This window comes from Chiloscyllium plagiosum, chromosome 7, assembly GCF_004010195.1.
Source record: "Chiloscyllium plagiosum isolate BGI_BamShark_2017 chromosome 7, ASM401019v2, whole genome shotgun sequence".
Lineage (NCBI taxonomy): Eukaryota > Metazoa > Chordata > Chondrichthyes > Orectolobiformes > Hemiscylliidae > Chiloscyllium > Chiloscyllium plagiosum.
In genome coordinates this window covers 96,206,077-96,223,924 of record NC_057716.1, presented here as the reverse complement: position 1 = coordinate 96,223,924, position 17,848 = coordinate 96,206,077, and the positions used below count along the sequence as shown (strand labels likewise).

Sequence of the window (17,848 nt, the reverse complement as noted above, 5' to 3'; positions counted from 1 at the left end):
TCCAAAACAATTTTACGTTGATGCAGAAGCAGCCATGTGTTAAAATGGCAAAACTGTTCACTTGAAGAGTTTGAAAGTCAAAAGCAAACCGTATGTGTCAGCAACAAACCAAATGTAAATGTGCACATATACAGCCTTCAGCAAGTGCATTCTGTGACAAAATATGTGATTGTGGAATAACAGTCAGGGGAAACAAAGTAATGCATTTTATCGAATAAACCTGCCTTACAGGAATGAGAAAATATGATCACTTTAAAATAGACTGGAAGGAGATGAAACACAAGTTCTTCACAAGGATACCTGAGCTAAAAGGGTCAAGCAAAGTTTCTTTTACTTTTAAGTCTTCCATGTGTGTCATGGGCAGTTTAGAAAAACAGGAAGCAAATTCAACCAGTGGTGTAGGAATGTTGGCAATTCTGCTTTGTACACCCCATAGAGTCATAGAAGCATGGAAGCAGACCTTTCAGACCAACTCATCCATGCTGACCAGATATCCTAAATTAATTTACTCCCATTTTCCAACATTTGTCCCATATCCATCTAAACCCTTCCTATTCATATATTCATCCAGATGCCTTTTAAATGTTGCAATTGTACCAGCCTCCACCACTTCCTCTGGCAGCTCATTCCATACACACACCACCCTCTACGAGGTCCCTTTTAAATCTTTCCCCTCTCACCTTAAACCTATGTCCTCACTGCCCCACCCTTGGAAAAATACCTTGGCGATTCACCCTGTCCATGGCCCATTGAGTCAGGAATTGTAGCAATGCAGAGACGTTTGTGTCAACTTGGGCCTCTTTGCAAGAAACACCAAGTGTACGGTTGATACCTTTCCAGCATGGGCAAAGTAAAATCATAGGAGAGTCGACATGGCCCCCGACTGACACACAATTCATAGTTAGAAATTTAGTAATGGCATTGCCAAATGTCTGAGAGGATTAGAAGGAATAAGCTCAAATAAAATGCACTTTGCAAAGAGGACTGGATGTCAGAGGGCCAGTCAGCCATTTAACTTCCAGATTAAAAATTTATGCTGTCTAATTGAGCTGTTTTAGTTCCCTTGTGGCTTTCTAATGCCTTTTCAATACATGATTGAGACAATTTTATCGTACCATCCAATGCCACTGCATCTCCTTTCAGTTTGAAAAAGGTTGTTCGCAGCCTATTAAATCCATTAACTGTGCTTGCTTGTCTTATTATGTAAGAAGTCTCCCTATCTTTTGGAGAACCGCAGGTCAGAGAAGCAAGCAATTTGGGCCTTCAAACCTACATGTCATCTTACTCTATTTGATCTAGTTCCATTCCTGCTTGCTCTGCATTTCCTTTGACAGTTCTTTTCTACAATCTATTGAAACTAATTCCTCACGAAAAGTATTTGTGAAGTCTGCTCAGCCACAGCTCAGGGCAGAGATGAAAAGCTGGAGAGGAGAAACCTTTCCATTGGGTGACAATCCTACATTTGTGTTCTCTCGTGATCATTTAGCATCAATTGAGGGACATCGGCTGTGACTCAGTTAGCACTGTTCCTGCCTCTAACGGCAAACACTGTACTTTGTTCAGGTCTCAGATGAGTGTCTCAGGGCAAAGGGGCAGTTCTGCATTGTAGGAAGTGCTGCTTTTTGGATGAAACGTTAAACTGAGTCCATGTAAAAGCTGACATAGCGGTGTTTTAAAGAAGAGGATTTGCGTTATCCTCCCCAGGGTACCTGGTCGTGATCACACTGTTGTCTGACGAAGCACATAACTGACATGACTTCAGTGATTACACTTCAAAAGCTCTTCATTGACTGCAAAGCACTTTAAGAGGTTTGGTGGCTACAAAAAGCACAACACAAATATCATTGTCCTTTTTGCATTCGCCCTTCCCAGTCTAGAAGAATAGGGTGCAGGCAAAATTCTTCGAGGATTTGATGGAGCAGATGCAAAAAGGTTGGTTCCCCTCTTGTGGGTGTCTATAACCAGAGGGCATAATCTCAAAATAAGGTGTCGCACATTTCAGACAGAAATGAGGAGGAAAGTGAATCACTGGAATTATTTACCACAGATGGCTGTGAAGACTGGGTGATTAAGTATATTCAAAGCTGGTTTAGTCAGCTACTTAATCAGTAAGCGAATCCAGAATTCTGGGGAAAAGACAGGAGAATGGAGCTGAGGATTATCAAATCAGTCATGACCTCATTGAATGGTGGAGCAGACTTGATGGGCTGAATGGTCTGCTTCTGTTCCTCTGTCTTATGGTCTTCTAGTCCTAAATATCTACCTTAGTATGCCTCTCAGGCCCAAGAAATGTCAGTGTCTTGGATTTCTCTTTGCATCATTAACCCTTTATCATTGATAACACGACAGTGATTCTGGAACAATGCAGAAAACTCCAACAGCAAATTAGCAAAGGAATATAACATTTTGCATTTTGATATTACCTTTCATTACAATGGAATGCCCCAAAGTGCTTTTCAACCCAATGAATTCATTCCAAAGTGATTTTTCTTATTTGTTCATGGTAAGTGGGTGTTGCTGGCTGGACCAGCATTTATTATTCATCCCTAGTTGCCCTTGAGAAGGTGGTGATGAGCTGCCTCTTGAACCGCTGCAGTCCACCTGCTGTAGGTAGACTCACAATTCCCCCACGGTGGGAATTCCAGGATTCTGACCCAACAAGATCATGATGTTCAGAGGCTTGGAGGGGACTTGCAGTGGTGGTGTTCCCATATATCTGCTGCTCTTATCCTTCTAGATGAAAGTAGTCATGGTTTTGGAAGATATTGTCAAAAGATTCAGGATGTAAGCTTGCTTGCTGAGCTCAGCAAGCAAACTTACATCCAAAACCTCAAACTGAGCTACAAATCTTCTCAAAACTTGTTAACACCTATGGCTATTGTCAAATGATCTTTGGCATATTTCTGCAGAACTTGTAGGCAATTCAAACTGCTGCTACTGAGTATCAGTGGAAAGAGTGGATGCTTGTGGAAGTGGTGTTAATCAGCTGGGCTGCTTTGTCCTGGATAGCGTCAAGCTTCTTGAGTTTTGTTGGAGCTGTACCCATCAGGCAAGTGGGGAGTATTACATCACAGTCCTGGTATGTGCCTTGCAGATGATGGACAGACTTTGGGGAGTCAGGAGGTGAGTTACTCACAACAGTATTCCTAGCCTCCCGCAGTCACTGTGTTTATGTGATGAGTCCAGTTGAGTTTTTGGTCAATGGTAACTGTAAGGATGTTGATAGTGGGGGATTCAGTGATGCCAACACAACTGAAAATCAAGGGATGGTAGTTTGATTGTTTCAGATTGGTGATGGTCATTGCCTGGCATTTGTGTAGCGTGAATGTCACTTGCCATTTGTCAGCCCAAGCCTGGATATTATCAAGATGTTGTTATATTTGAACATGAATTACTTCAGTAACTGAGGAGTTGCAAATGATGCTGAACATAATGCGATCATCATTGAACATCCCCACTTCTGACCTTATGATGGAGGGAAGGTCATTAATGAAGCAGCTGAAGATGGTTGGGCTTAGGACGCTAACTGAGGAACTTCTGCAGAAATGTCCTGAAGCTGAGATGACTGACCTTCAACAATCACGACCATCTTTCTATGTACCAAGTATGGCTTGAGCCAGCAGAGGGTTTGCCCCTGATATCCATTGATTCCAGTTTTGCTGGAGCTCCTATTGTCAGGGCATGTAGCCTTTGCAGTGTCCAATGCCTCCAAACATTTCTTGATATCACACGGAGTGAATCGAATTGGCTGAAGGCTGGAATCTGAGATGCTGGGCAGCATTGGAGGATTATCCTCTCAGCACTTCTGGCTGAAGATTCTTGCGAATGCTTCAGCCTTATCTTTTGCATTGATGTGTTGGGCTCTTCCCTCATGGAGGATGGGGATATTTCTGGAGACTCTTCCTCCAGTGAGTTGTTTAATCATTCACCACCATTCATGACCGGATGTGGCAGGACTGCAGAGCTTAGATCTGATCTGTTGGTTGTAGCAGCTTAGCTCAGTCTACCACTTGCTGCTTATGTTGCTTAGCATGCAAGTAGTCCTGTTTGGTAGCTTCACCAGGTTGAAACCTTATTTTCAGATATGTCTGGTACTGTTCCTGGCATGCCCTCATGCACTCTCCATTGAACCACAGTTGACCCACTGGCTTGATGGTAATAGTTGAGTGGGGGATATTTCAGGCCATGAGGTTACAGGTTGTGCTGGAGTACAATTCTGTTGCTATTGATGGTCTGCAGCGTGCCATGGATGCACAGTCTTGAATTGCTAGATCTGTTCGAAGTTCATCCCATTTAGTATGGTGATACAGACACACAGCAGGATGGAGGTTATTCTCAATGTGAAGACAGGACTTTATCTCCACAAGGACTGTGCAGTGGTTGCTCTTACTGATAATGTCATGGACAGATGCATCTGTAGCTGACAGATTGGTAGGGATGAGGTTGAGGACGGCAGATTTCCTTCTCTGAAGAATGTTAGTGAGCCAAATTAGATTTTTCCAAAATTCACAATGGTTTCATGGTCATCAGTAGATTCCTAATTCCAGCCATTGTTTATTGAATTCAATTTCCACAATGTGCTGTGGTGAGAATCGAACCCAGTACCCCAGAACATTAGCTGAGTTTCTGGATCCATAGTCTTGTGGCAATACCACTGGTTCATCAGCTCCCCTGAGTAAAGTCATCATTATACTGTAACACTCACATCATGTTTATTCTCTTTATTTTTGGAATGTCAAATAAAAAGGGAGGTCACTGCTTTGAACCAAGGAAGCAGTAAAATATTAGATTAGATTAGATTCCCTACAGTGCGGAAACAGGCCCTTCAGCCCAACCAGCCCACACCGACCCTCCGAAGAGTAACCCACCCAGACCCCTTTCCCTCTGACTAATGCACCTAGCACTATGGGCAATTTAGCATGATGTTTACAATTTGAAAATGGAGATATTAGAACATGTTGTGAATTTATCTACAATATTGCCAATTCAAGCAGTGAATTCCAGACAGATTGGCACTGTCTGTGTTTTCAGGGCAGCTTTCCCCAGAGTCAGGCTTTTTGATGGGTTTTTCAATCAGGACCAATTATGAGCTCAGCAGGGCTCAACACAGTAACAGCCACTTGATTGATTAGGGAAGTTACCAGCATCTTTGGTGTGTGTCCCTAAACAGAAAATATCCATGTCCATCTCTCTCCCTCTCACTCTTTCGCTGCGGCCCTTTTGTTGTTTGGAGACATAAAAGAAAATTCTATGTAGCCATCAATGCTATCTCACTCTGCAAATACTGTGGGGAAAGTAATATTGAGTGGCACAGTGACTCATTGGTTAGCACTGCTGCCTCATAGCGTCAGGGACCCATGATTGATTCTACCTTTGGGCGACTGTCTGTGTGGAGTTTGCACATTTTCCTTATGTCTGCATGGTTTTCCTCCAGGTGCTCCAGTTTCATCCCACAGTCCAAGGATGTGCAGGTTAGGGTGGGTTAGCCATGGAAAGTGCAGAGTTACAGGGATAGGGTTGGGGGGGGGGGGTGTCTGGGGAGATGCTCTTCAAAGGGTCACGTGGACTCAACGGACCAAATGGTCTGCTTTCACACTGTAGGGATTCGATGAATGGAGGAGTAAACCAACTTTATAAACGCTGAATGGGTGGATTTTCAACCAGTGAATAAGATTGAAAACTGGTATATCCACAAGTTGTGCCATTAGCCAAGAAAGGAGTTGAAAGAAAGGTTCAAGAAGATAAATCTCATTGACATCTGTCATGTGGACTAATGCCTGAATATTGCTCTCCTGATCACTTTTCTCCTGTACACACTGATAATCCTTGTGACATGTCTTGGCTCTTTGTGCGTCTGTCAGAGTTTTAAAATGGGGTAGAGTTTAAGTAAGACAGCCATAAGTCAGCATTCAAGTTTCTTTGTTGCCATTGTTAAGGAACAGCCTGGTTAGAATAAATAATCATGTCCCTATTCATGAGAGAAAAAAAAAGTGTATATTCTTTCAATGTTAATTAGACAATTCAGTGATTTCATCAAATGTTCTCATTTGTCACAAATTACCATATTTGTGCTTATTTCCAGTCCACAACACCTCTGAGTTGTAACCATATTATAATCTTCTTTAACATTCTTTATACCATTGTGTTTTATGCCACTTGGAACAAATCAATGAATCCTTGAATTTTTAAGGGTTTGTTTACTTGTGTAACGATTTGTAATGATCTGTGTGTTGCACACCAAGGGCAATCTCTTCCTTGAAGTGATTGAAGTTGCAACTATTGACCCTTGTCTTGCTTCTAAAACATATCACAGCTATCCCTCATTTTTTTACTTATAGTATGTTCCCAAAAGAAAATATGTAAAATGAAAATCATTTTAGAACATAGAACATTACAGCGCAGGCCTTGATGATGCACCAAACTGTGGAACCAATCTGAAGCCTATCTAACCCACATTATTTCATTTTCATCCATATGCCTATCCAATGACCATTTAAATGCCCTTAAAGTTGGCGAGTTGGCTACTGTTACATGTGTTTCACACACCTACTACTCTCTGAGTAAAGAAATTACCTGACATCTGACCTGTATCTATTACTCCTCAATTTAAATCTATGTCCCCTCAGGCTAGTCATCACCATCTGAGGAAAAAGGCTCTCACTGTCCACCCTATGTAACCCTCTGATTATCTTATATGTCTCAATTAAGTCATCTCTCAACCTTCTTCTCTTGAACAAAAACAGCCTCAAGTCCCTCAGCCTTTCCTTATAAGACATTCCCTCCATACCAGGCAACATCCAAGTAAATCTCCTCTGCACCCTTTCCAAAGCTTCCACATCCTTCCGATAATGCAGTGACCAGAACTGCACGCAGCAGCCACACCAGAGTTTTGTACAGCTGCAGCATGACTTTGTGGCTCCGAAAATCAATTCCTCTACCAAGAAAAGCCTTCTTAACAACCCTATCAACCTGGGTGGCAACTTTCAGGGATCTATGTACATGGACATTGAGTTCTCTCTGCTCATCTACACGATCAAGAATCTTACCATTAGTCCAGTACTGTTTACTTCTGTTGCTCCTTCCAAAGTGAATCACCTCAAATTTTTCTGCATTAAACTCCATTTGGTCCCTCTCAGCCCAGCTCTGCAGGTTAACTATCTCCCTTTGTGACTTGCAACATCCTTCACTACTATCCACAATTCCACCGAACTTAGTGTCATCCGCAAATTTACTAACCCATCTGTCTACAAGCTCATCCAGGTTGTTTATAAAAATGACAAACAGCGGTGGCCCCAAAACAGATCCTTGCAGTACACCACTAGTAACTGAACTAGAGGATGAACATTTCCCAGCAACCACCACCCTGTCTTCTTTCAAGCTAGCCAATATCTGATCCAAACCACTAGGTCACCCTCAATCCAATGCCTCAATATTTTGTGCAATAGCCTACCATGGGGAACCTTATCAAACGCCTTACTGAAATCCTTATACACCACATCAACCATTTTACCCTCATCTACTTGTTTGGTCACCTTCTCAAAGAACTCAATAAGGTTTGTGAGGCATGACCGACCCTTCACAAAACTATGTTGACTATCCCTAATCAACTTATCCCTCTCTGAATGATTATAAATCCTATCTCTTATAATCTTTTCCAACACTTTGCCCACAATTGAAGTAAAGCTCACTGGTCCATAACTATCAGGGTTTTGCCTCTACTCCCTTTCTTGAACAAGAGGACAATATTTGCTAACCCTCAGTCTTCTGGCACTACTCCTGTAGACAATGATGATATGAAGATCAAAACCAAATCCTGCCACACTTAGAGTATTGCGTGCAGATCTGGTCACCACAATATTGGAAGCAATGGGAAACAATCTCCTCCCTGGTTTCCTAGAGAATCCTAGGATAAATCCCATCCAGCCCAGGGGACTTATCTATTTTCACACTTCCCAGAATTGCTAACACCACCTCCTTGTGAACCACAATCCTGTCTCGTCTCGTTGCCTGTATCTCAGTATTCTCCTCAACAATATTTTCTTTTTCCAGTGTGAATACTGACAAAGCCTTTGTGCCATTTTCTCATAAGTAAACATTCAACATGAGTGTTCTATGTTCCTGACCTATCTTAACTGATCCAAAAGTCTTATTTTTCCTTATTCCTTACTTAGTATTCTTTTGAATCACTTCTCCCACTTTCCAGTTCTGGCAATCTGCTCAGCACTCCACTTACTTCATTCTATTCACCATATCCCTCACCTGAAATTCCTCGCATATTCTGTCCCCCTCCTTGGCACTCCCCCTCATAATGCAATAAGAAATAGGAATAGAGTAGACTGTTCATCCCCTGCAACCTGTTCCATCATTCAGTAAGATCAGGGCTCATCCAACACTCCTCATATCCACTTTCCTATCCATCCCCCATAACCTTTGATTTCCTTATTGATCAAAAATCCATCAGTCTTAAATTTACACAAGAACGCTCACAAAATTCTTCCTCATCTTAATCTTCTGGAGGGCAAGGTGGAAGCAGCAGAAAGGGGGGTTGACATTAGCATTGTTGGATATTGCATGTCACAGAGTGGTTGCAGATCAACCAGAGTAGATGTCATAAAGTCATAGAGCTCTCCAGCACGTAAACAGAGCCTTCGGTGCAACTCATCCATGCTGACCAGATATCCTGAATTAATCTAGTCCCATTTGCCAGCAGTTGGCCCATATCCCTCTAAACTCTTCCTATTCATATACCCACCCAGGTGCCTTTTAAATGTTATAATTATGCCCGCCTCCACCACCCTCTGCGTGAAAACGTTGCCCCTTAGCCCGCCTCCACCACCCTCTGCGTGAAAACGTTGCCCCTTAGGTCTCTTTTAAATTTTTCCCCCTCACCTTAAACCTTAAATATAGTTGTCAACTCCCCCGCCCCAGAGAAAAGATCTTGTCTATTAATCCCATCCATGCTCCTCATGATTTTATAAACCTCTATAAGGTCACTCTTCAGCCTCCGACGCTCCAGGGAAAACAGCCCCGGCCTATTCAGCCTGTCTCTATAGTTCAGATCCTCCAACCCTGGCATCCTTGTAAATCTTTTCTGAACACTTTCAAGGTTCACAACATCTTTCCAATAAGTGGGAGACTAGAATTGCATGTAATATTCCAAATGTGGCCTAACCACAGTTGCAACAAAACCTTGCCAATTGCATACTCAATACTCTGACCAATAATAATGTGTGAGGATGGTCTGAGAAATGTTGGTGTGATACCATAACAGCAGATTTCCTGGTAGATACTGTGATAAGGTGTAGCATTAGCTGTTGATGTAGCCATATGCCCCTTCATTCACTATGTCATTATCTTTGTCAGGAGCCTCTTACATAGAAGATAGAAGATACTTCACAACCACCTGGTGAAGGAGCAGCACTCCAAAAGCTAGTGCTTCCAAATAAACCTGTTGGACTATAACCTGGTGTTGTGTGATTTTTAACTTTGTACATCCCAATCCAACACCGGCACCTCCAAATCATGAAACATACAGATGCTTGAGCTGAAACTGTAATACAAATCAAGGCTCAGGGTTATATTCTCATTCACAGTATCAATATAAACATATATAGCAGATGGAACACCATTTCATTGTAAAATGTGAACTTGGAAACACTTTTGGATATAAATTTCACATAATTCCTCATTCTAAATCATGGGTCTCACATGGCTCAAGCCAACTCTGGTATGAACTACAACACCAGCCCAACACCATGGAAATTCAGGAAGGTCTCCAGTTCTGCAATGGAGCTGGTGTTGTAGGGAAAGCAGTGTGTAGACTCCTGACCTGCCCTTTATTTATAAAACAGGCTCAGTGCAATTTATTGGAATGGCAATGTCTAGTCCACTTCTTCCTCTGGCTGGAGAGTATAGAAGTGGGGACCTTCTTCTAGGCTAAAGGATCGATCATTTCAGAGAGAGGTGAGGAGAAATTTCTTCACTCAGAGGCTTTCGACTCTCTACGGCAGAGAGTTGCTGCTGTTCACTCATTCAGTAAATTCAAGGCAGAGATCGATAGGTTTTTGGACTCCAGAGAAATCAAGGCATATGGTGATCTGACAGGAGAATAATTGGGGTCGAAAGATCAGCCATGATCTTATTGAATCGTGAATTAGACCCAAGAGGCTACATGGACATCTCCCACAGTCTTTTTTAGCTATTTGTTCTAACAGTGTGACATATTCAGGTGAACCCAAATAAAATAATGGAACAAACTGTATGCTAAAATTTCTCAACACACTCTGGACACACATGCTCGAAACTCTCAGGAATACCGGTTTTTGAAGGGCCCCCATTGCTTTTTAAATCTTTCACTGACTATCCATCGTGTCCAGGGGTGTGTTGACTAGATGGATTAGCCCTGGGAATTGAAGGGTTATAGGGATAGGGTATGGGGTGCATCTGAGTGGGCTGCTTTTTGGAGGGTCGGTAGAGACTCAATGGGCCGAATGCCCTGCTTCAACACTATAAGGATTTTATAAATTTATAACCTGGGTTCCTGATCCATTCCTTGAAGTTGCCAGGACTTTTGTTCCTCTAAAAAGCCCTGTCAGTAGCAGAGACTTGTCAAAAGTGCTCACCACTTCCTGCTTATCTGCTGAAGGGGTTAATTGTGGGATAGTCTGGTTCCCCCTGCAGCCATTCTTTGACTTTCTCATGGCCATCCAAACAACAGGGAAATAACAAATTGACTTAAAATCGAGCAATCCATCAACTGTCATAGTTATCAAATATCACAGCATCTAATTCAATCACTGTGCCCACAGACCAGCTGCACATTAATGAGCAACAGGACTAATACCTGAATAACACATATTCAAGTTTATAAAGGTGTGTAATTCATGTAGGAGCCCATATGCCACAACAGTAATGCCTCAATGATTTTCATTAGCTTACTTTCTCCTGAAGTGGTAATGTGGCTCATAGAAACCGTGAGTGACAGACAGTAATAAAGAAATAAGTTAAATATTCCTTCAGCATTACAGATTTAAGGGAGTGGCTTCCACATAGCATTCACTTTGTTCATATGGGTGCCTAATACCAAGAGTTCTGATCAGACTGTACAAATGTACCATGAATCCTAGTAGTTATGGAAACATTTTTCTTTCCCTTGGAAAGCTGAGCACATTACTAGCTCAAAATGGGCACTCTGGATATATTAGCATGCACTTCAAAAACGTTGCACTAAGCAACCTGCAGGCTTCATACTAAAACGAGCAGAACATAAAGCTATGTAGTGAAAAAGCACTGAATACCCATTCCATAATTCTATCATTTCTTACCTTACCTATTGCAAGCAACAAAGACCATTTGCCCAGTGTGTCAATGTAAGATTGATAGAATTACCATTGGCAATATTTTCTCTTAATCATGTGCTTTATAAATAACCAAATGTTTTTAATAGGTAGGTGTTCTCACAAGACAATTGTAAGCTTTGACATGCCTCACTCACAAAATGTCAGTTGCTTTGACAGGGAGCAAAAATGTACCAAGGAATGGAATGTTTGTATTGTGGACTTCTCCTGGTTTGTGCGCTATTAATGTAGGCATTCAATTGTGAGAGAAAGTGAAAGGGGTAATCAGTCAAAGCACTGACGACAGATTAATAGACTTTTTTTTCTGCAGAACAGTGAGCTCCTACCTACAAACAGCTGGCTGTTGAGCTGTAAATGAATGTGTCCATCGGCTGGAGCCTCCTGAGCCACTCGTGGTAGGTGATCTACTCGGAGTGATGCTGCTTTGATATTCCGCTCTGCCTCGACGTAATGCCACTGATTGTCATTCAACGGTGAGGGTGAGTCCACTGCAACTGCAAAAGGGCCGTTCCCCACATCGAGTGAGAAGAGAACTTCCACTGGCGCTGCAAAAATCCACAGGGAACACAACGACATGAGCATCATTCAGCTGGATGGCAATGTTTTCCAATATCTTGACATGGAACATAAATTCTATTCAACTGGAAATTGTCTTTCTCATCGTGCAAGGCTTCTTTTCACAAGGTAAAGTGAAAGGACATCGACTTCTTTCATTTCCATTACCTCCCAAACTTATTCTAAAAGTGGCTATTTTCCCTGGAGTGTCACAGGCTGAGGGGTGACCTTCTAGAAGTTTATAACATCATGAATTGGTTGAATAGTCAAGGTCTTTTCCGCAGGATAATGGATTCAAAACTAAAGGTCCTGGGTTTAAGGTGAGAGGGGGAAGGTTTAAAAGGGACCTAAGGGGCAACCTTTTCATGCAGAGGGTGCTGTGTGTATGGAATGAGTTGCTGGAGGAAGTGGTGGAGGCTGGTACAAATACAACATTTCAGAGGCATTTGGATGGGTATATGAATAGGAAGGGCTTAGAGGGACATGGGCCATGTGTTGGCAAATGGGTCTAGATTAATTTGGGATATCTAGTCAGCATGGATGAGTTGGGCAGAAGGGTTTGTTTTCATGTTGTACATCTCTATGACTCTATTACCAATTATGCTCCTTGAAAGGATTTTTCTGTTATCGATTTAACCTGACCAAGATATGGGTTCTGTAAGTTTTGAGCACCACTTTCTCATTCACTCGAGTAATCATTCATTATTACTTGAATTTATTCTTGAGATATGAGCATTGCTGGCAAGGTCGATACAAATCGCTCACGCAGACTGTGAGCTTGTGTGGGATGGAGCCACATGAATGCCAGATGAAGGAATGATAACCTGTCAGCCCAGGCATTAAGTGTCAGTCTTTGTCTTCTACAGAACCAAAAGTCTCAATTTCATGGACCCGTCTTGTTCCATATTCTTGTGCTCCCAGGTGAGCCACTGTGGTACCATGATACTGTCCTACCCTTTGAGCCAGCAAAGTCCCACATGTTCCACAGGACACCTCTGAACAGGGTGTTGAGAAAATATCTATTCTTGTCTTTCCTTCTCCTAAGCCATTCCAAATGTTAACATGAGACTGTATTTCAATGGGATAATCTGACTCTGCACAGGGGCAGATAACCAAAGAACAACATTAATGAGAGCCTGGGGTGTGAGTCTTTCAGCTCTGCTTCTGAAATTGCCAACCTCTTGTGAGGAACAGGAGGGTACACACTTTTATAAGATTGCCCATGTAGGGTGTGGGCAGCCGTTGTTGAGATGAACATCAGTAACTTGGAAATTGTTTTATGTGAGTTTAAAATGTGGAACTCTTGACAAAACAAAGCCATTTCATTTTGGTAACACTCACATTTCATGACCATTCCCTGACTCTCCATCTACCGAGGCTAACTTAAAGATGGGGCAGATTCTATTTTTTTAATATAACCTGTTCAGAATTATGCCTCTGGAACTGGTTGGGCTTGAATCTGGGCCTCCTGGTCCAGGGCAGGTGCACTATCACTGCGCTATGAGAACGCTATTCCTTTTTTATTTAACCTATATTTCTAATCAACCTGTTCAGAGATATTATTAAACACCTCTGGAGCAGGTGGGACTTGAACGCAGGCCTCCTGGGTCGGGGTAGGGACACTACACTGAGCCCATGGGACAGATTTTAAAATTATTAAGAGGTGGGAGTCAGAGCCATGAATGTCACATCATGCCTGAAGGTGGCGTGATTCTCTTGGTTTCACCTCCATCCTGTGATTCCCTACTGTCACCATGATATCCCTGCCCTGGGGCCATTAATAGATCAACAGACACATCCCCTAGGCTTCTGCCTCAATGAAAATCAGAGTGACCACCCCCAATTCCTGCCATCCATGCCAAAAGCCATCTACAATCACTACACTTCACTCATGAACTCAGTGCTGCATTAATGTTTGTGTGGAAGGAAACCTCTCTGTTCTGAATCTTACATTTAATCACATCTGCCTGTTGATTCTTGACTTGTCAATCACTTGAAAGAGTCTGTTTCCAGTGCTCCTGTCTGGTCCCTTCATAACTTCACCTCTTTGAAATCATCCCTCTCGGCTTCAAATAACTATCATTGGTGGAGTTAACTGGCATGTTCAATGCCAATTCTCAAACCATATGCTTCACTTTCAGATTGTAGCTTTGAAATATTAAGAGAATCCAAAACTCGAAGTGGAAATGTAAGTGGTCTGTCACACATGACCATTTTACTCATCACAACAAAGACACTGATGATGATAAGGGGTATTCATTCACTGAAGATTAGTTACAGAAGCAGAAAGGGAGAGGATGGATGAAATGTTCCTAATTATGGGAATGGAATGCTCGTGAAGCCTTGTCGATCACAGCATTTTAGAGTTATTTTGGGTGTCAGATGTGGCTCACAGTGGGTGGATATCTCACCTCTGAGGCTGTCAGGTTGTAAGACTTGAGCACAAATATAAAGGCTGATATTCCAGTGCAGAACTAAGGGAATTCCACACTGCTAGACATGTCATCTTTCAAATGAAATATTAAAATGAAGCTTCTTTCAAGTAGATATAAAATATCCTCTGGCACTATTTCGAAGAAGAGCAAGGAGATTCTCCTCAATATGTTCTCATCAATCAATTTTTTTTAAAAGCAGACAAGGTGATCAATAATACATGACTCTTTGTGGGAGCTTGCTGCACACCGATTGGCTGCCCTATTTGGTGTTTCACAACAGTGACTGAACACAGGAACAGGAGTAGGTCATTCGGCCTATCAGATCTGCTGTTCACTGCCAACATGGTCAACTGAACATGTCAATGTCATTGGCCCAACTGATCCCCATATCCCTGAACTTCAAGTTGTTCATCAGCTTTAATGCACATTGAGACATGGTTGCAAAGGGTGCTAAATAATTGCAAGGCATTTTCATTATTAGGTATGCACTTGCCTAAACAATGAGACGGCAGGTTAAGACAGAAGGAAAATGTGAATCTCGCAGTTCATTCTGATATGGAGCTAGCACTGATATAGCACTTTAGGTCCAATGGTCTTCCCTCTGTGCTAAAACGTCCTTTACTTTGGTGCTGTTGAAGTTTGTCTGGAGATCCGTGTCCCTCAAAATGGTTGTCTGATTTGCAGGCTGTAAGAATGTAGTCTCAAAACTTTGAGCTTCATTGATAGAAGTGATGAACGATATCTGCATTATTGCAGAAATAATACAACTTACATTTAAAACAAGATCTAAAAATAAAATCACAAGGTTAAAAAGTGGAATTGGATGGATTGACTGACTGTGGCTGGCATTCATTTCAGCTGTTCGAGGTCACTTACCAAATGTATTGCCTACCTCTGTGACCTAATGGTTTTAAAAATCTCTTTAAAAACTCTTGTGATGATTATGTTTCACTTGTAGTCTCTGACAGCACCGGTTGTAAAAAGGTTTACATGGACCATAAAGAAACCACTAGGAACCATGGAATTTGCAACTGCAGGGCTTTATCTTAAGCCATCTTTATACTGGCAATTTGGCTGTTGAAGTAGATATTACTGTATTATCAATACCAACAATAAAACATTGACTGGTTGTATCTTTTTTTTTTAGCCAGACTTATTAATGGTCTCAATCGTCTAAAAGTAACAATAAGGTTTAATCAAACTTATTTTAAAATGGAATTTCAAACAATAAGTTGCCAATATTTTATTTAGAAATATCAGTTTGAAATAATAAGATGCATTTACTTTTCTAAGAGAAAATGATGGCTGATTGCTCCAATGCTCAGTATCTGCCATCTAATATTGCTGACATCTTTTCATCCTACACATTTACTAGAATGATACCAGGATTGAAGGATTTTAGATACAAGGAAAGATTAGAGGAATTAGGCTTATTCTCAGAGAAAATTAAGAGGTGACCTTATAGAAGTGTTTGAAATTATGAACAATTTTAACTGGGTAAAGAAAGATATTCTGTTTCCACCAGTTGGTATGTCAGTAACCTTGGGGGGAGGGGGGGTTCATTATTTCAAGATTATTAGCAACAGAGCTAGGAGTGAGATGAGGAGAAACTTCTTTATTGTTTGGAGTTGGAACCCGCTGCCTGGGGGAGTGGTGGAGGCAGATTCTGTAGGACAGAAAACAGAACCAAAGGTATGTTTAAAAGTGATGAAGCTACAGGGCTAGGTTGAGAGGGATGGATAATGGGACGAGCTGGGTCACTCTTGCAGGAGCTTGTACACACAGGATGGGTCAAAAAGGCCTCCTTCCATACTGTAAAATGCTATGATTCTATGAGGGGGGCACTGTCTGCCCTTTTTATACTCCAATCCATGCATACCGAGACGAAGTACCGAGGCCTCAGAACAATGGTGGAATCACACCCTCACAGCTTATATTGAGACATGTCTGCAACACCAGATACAACACTGATCTATCACTGATTCAAGGGTGTAATGTGCAGGGGTGGGCACAGCTCGGTCACACAGAGAACAATGTGATTGATCTCTAGTGTTCGATCAAAAATAGCTGGATCTTCAAGAAGGATACCTCAGAAGAATGGTGCAGAGATATTGAAGGTACTTGCAAGGGAGATTAAATGTCAATGCATTCAAAGGTTAAGGTGGCTCAGGATCAGGATACATTTATGACAGACAGCAGGAAATATGTCTTTATATAGTTGATAAACCATTGGAGCGCTAGGACGGAAAGGATAAATTCAGCCAGGATAGCAGGCACATTTATGAGACTGGTGGAATGAGTGATAGATAAAGCCAAATGAACTGAAGTGTCTTCATCTCAGACTATTCAAATGTGAAGTAAACTTGCAATGGAAAAAGTGTGGAGTCCTTCCAATTCATCTCTCTGAATCCTTCATCAGCTCTGGCTGATCGATCAGTGCCCGATTCACTGCATCACACAGTCCACCAACTTTGTATTTTGGACACATCAATGCGATCTTGCTCAGTGTCACTCAACACGAGAAAGACTTTATTACCTTTTGTGATTTGATTTAATTAATTGGATTTTGCTGACTACTGACACAGCAGCAGAGTTTCCAGGCAATTACCCCTGTGTGAAACCCTTGCCAACAGATCTCTCTCTCAAATTGCACTCCTGTCAGGTGGTACTTACAGTTCAGTTCGATCCTTATGAAGTCCTTAATGCCAAGGTTCTCCAGGAAAACGCCTGATGCCACAGTTGTTTTGAAGAAAAATGAAATGTCTGCGCTTAGCTCCCCACGGAATGTTGGAAAATGGAGATAGGAGGACTTGGTGTTAAATGATGCTGCATTCCAGTAATTATCTGTATGGGCACATAAATGTACACAGTTGTTTCAAACTGAGGTTGAACAAATAATTTCATTTCTTTTTGAGTCTGGAGACTATCTAAAGATGTGCAATGCGACATATCTGCTGAGGCTAGAGACAGACACTAAAATGGGTATGCACTTCTATACATTTAGATGGAATCACTCGTGTCAGTGTCAGTTCCATTCCTTAGCAATTTTACTTAGTGAACACTTGCTGATGTGTTCGGAGGTAATGGATTCAAGGCTCATGAGTAGAAAGCAGTCTCAGTTATGCAGCATTGCAAGGCATGAGCAATTTCCCGAAAGCGAAAACAAAAACCATTCTTTGTTTAAGCTACACGCCAATGTTTGTGTTATATTTTTCTGTCTGCTCGTTCTGTTGGGAGGTATATTATAGTGAAGGAAAGCTTAAAGGACTCTTTTTAAAATGAATCTTTGTTCATACACATGATCAAATTATGATCAAAAAACTACATTGTTAATAAGGAAATATTATCAAAACTTTTGAGATTGTTCACAGAGGGTAATGAATAGCTGGTGTTGATTCAAAGATAATTATATAATTTAGGGCTCAGTTAATTGAAATCTAGCATAAGAGACATTTTGGAATGACTGCAGGCTACTTGAGAGGTAGGGATGGTTTGATCACT

The 17,848-nt window shown here is 41.6% G+C and overlaps 1 protein-coding gene across 3 annotated transcripts in view; it reads right to left on the bottom strand.

Annotated features, from left to right (window-relative positions):
* LOC122551780 (contactin-associated protein-like 5) overlaps positions 1–17,848 on the bottom strand; it is a 1,278,965-nt gene that overhangs the window by 209,583 nt on the left and 1,051,534 nt on the right. For all 3 annotated transcript variants that reach the window (XM_043694245.1, XM_043694243.1, XM_043694244.1), the window contains 2 exons: positions 17,021–17,191; positions 11,684–11,902 (listed from right to left, as the gene is read on the bottom strand). In XM_043694245.1, the coding sequence (XP_043550180.1) occupies positions 11,684–11,902; positions 17,021–17,191 (390 nt within the window). The remainder of the gene's footprint in view (positions 1–11,683; positions 11,903–17,020; positions 17,192–17,848) is intronic.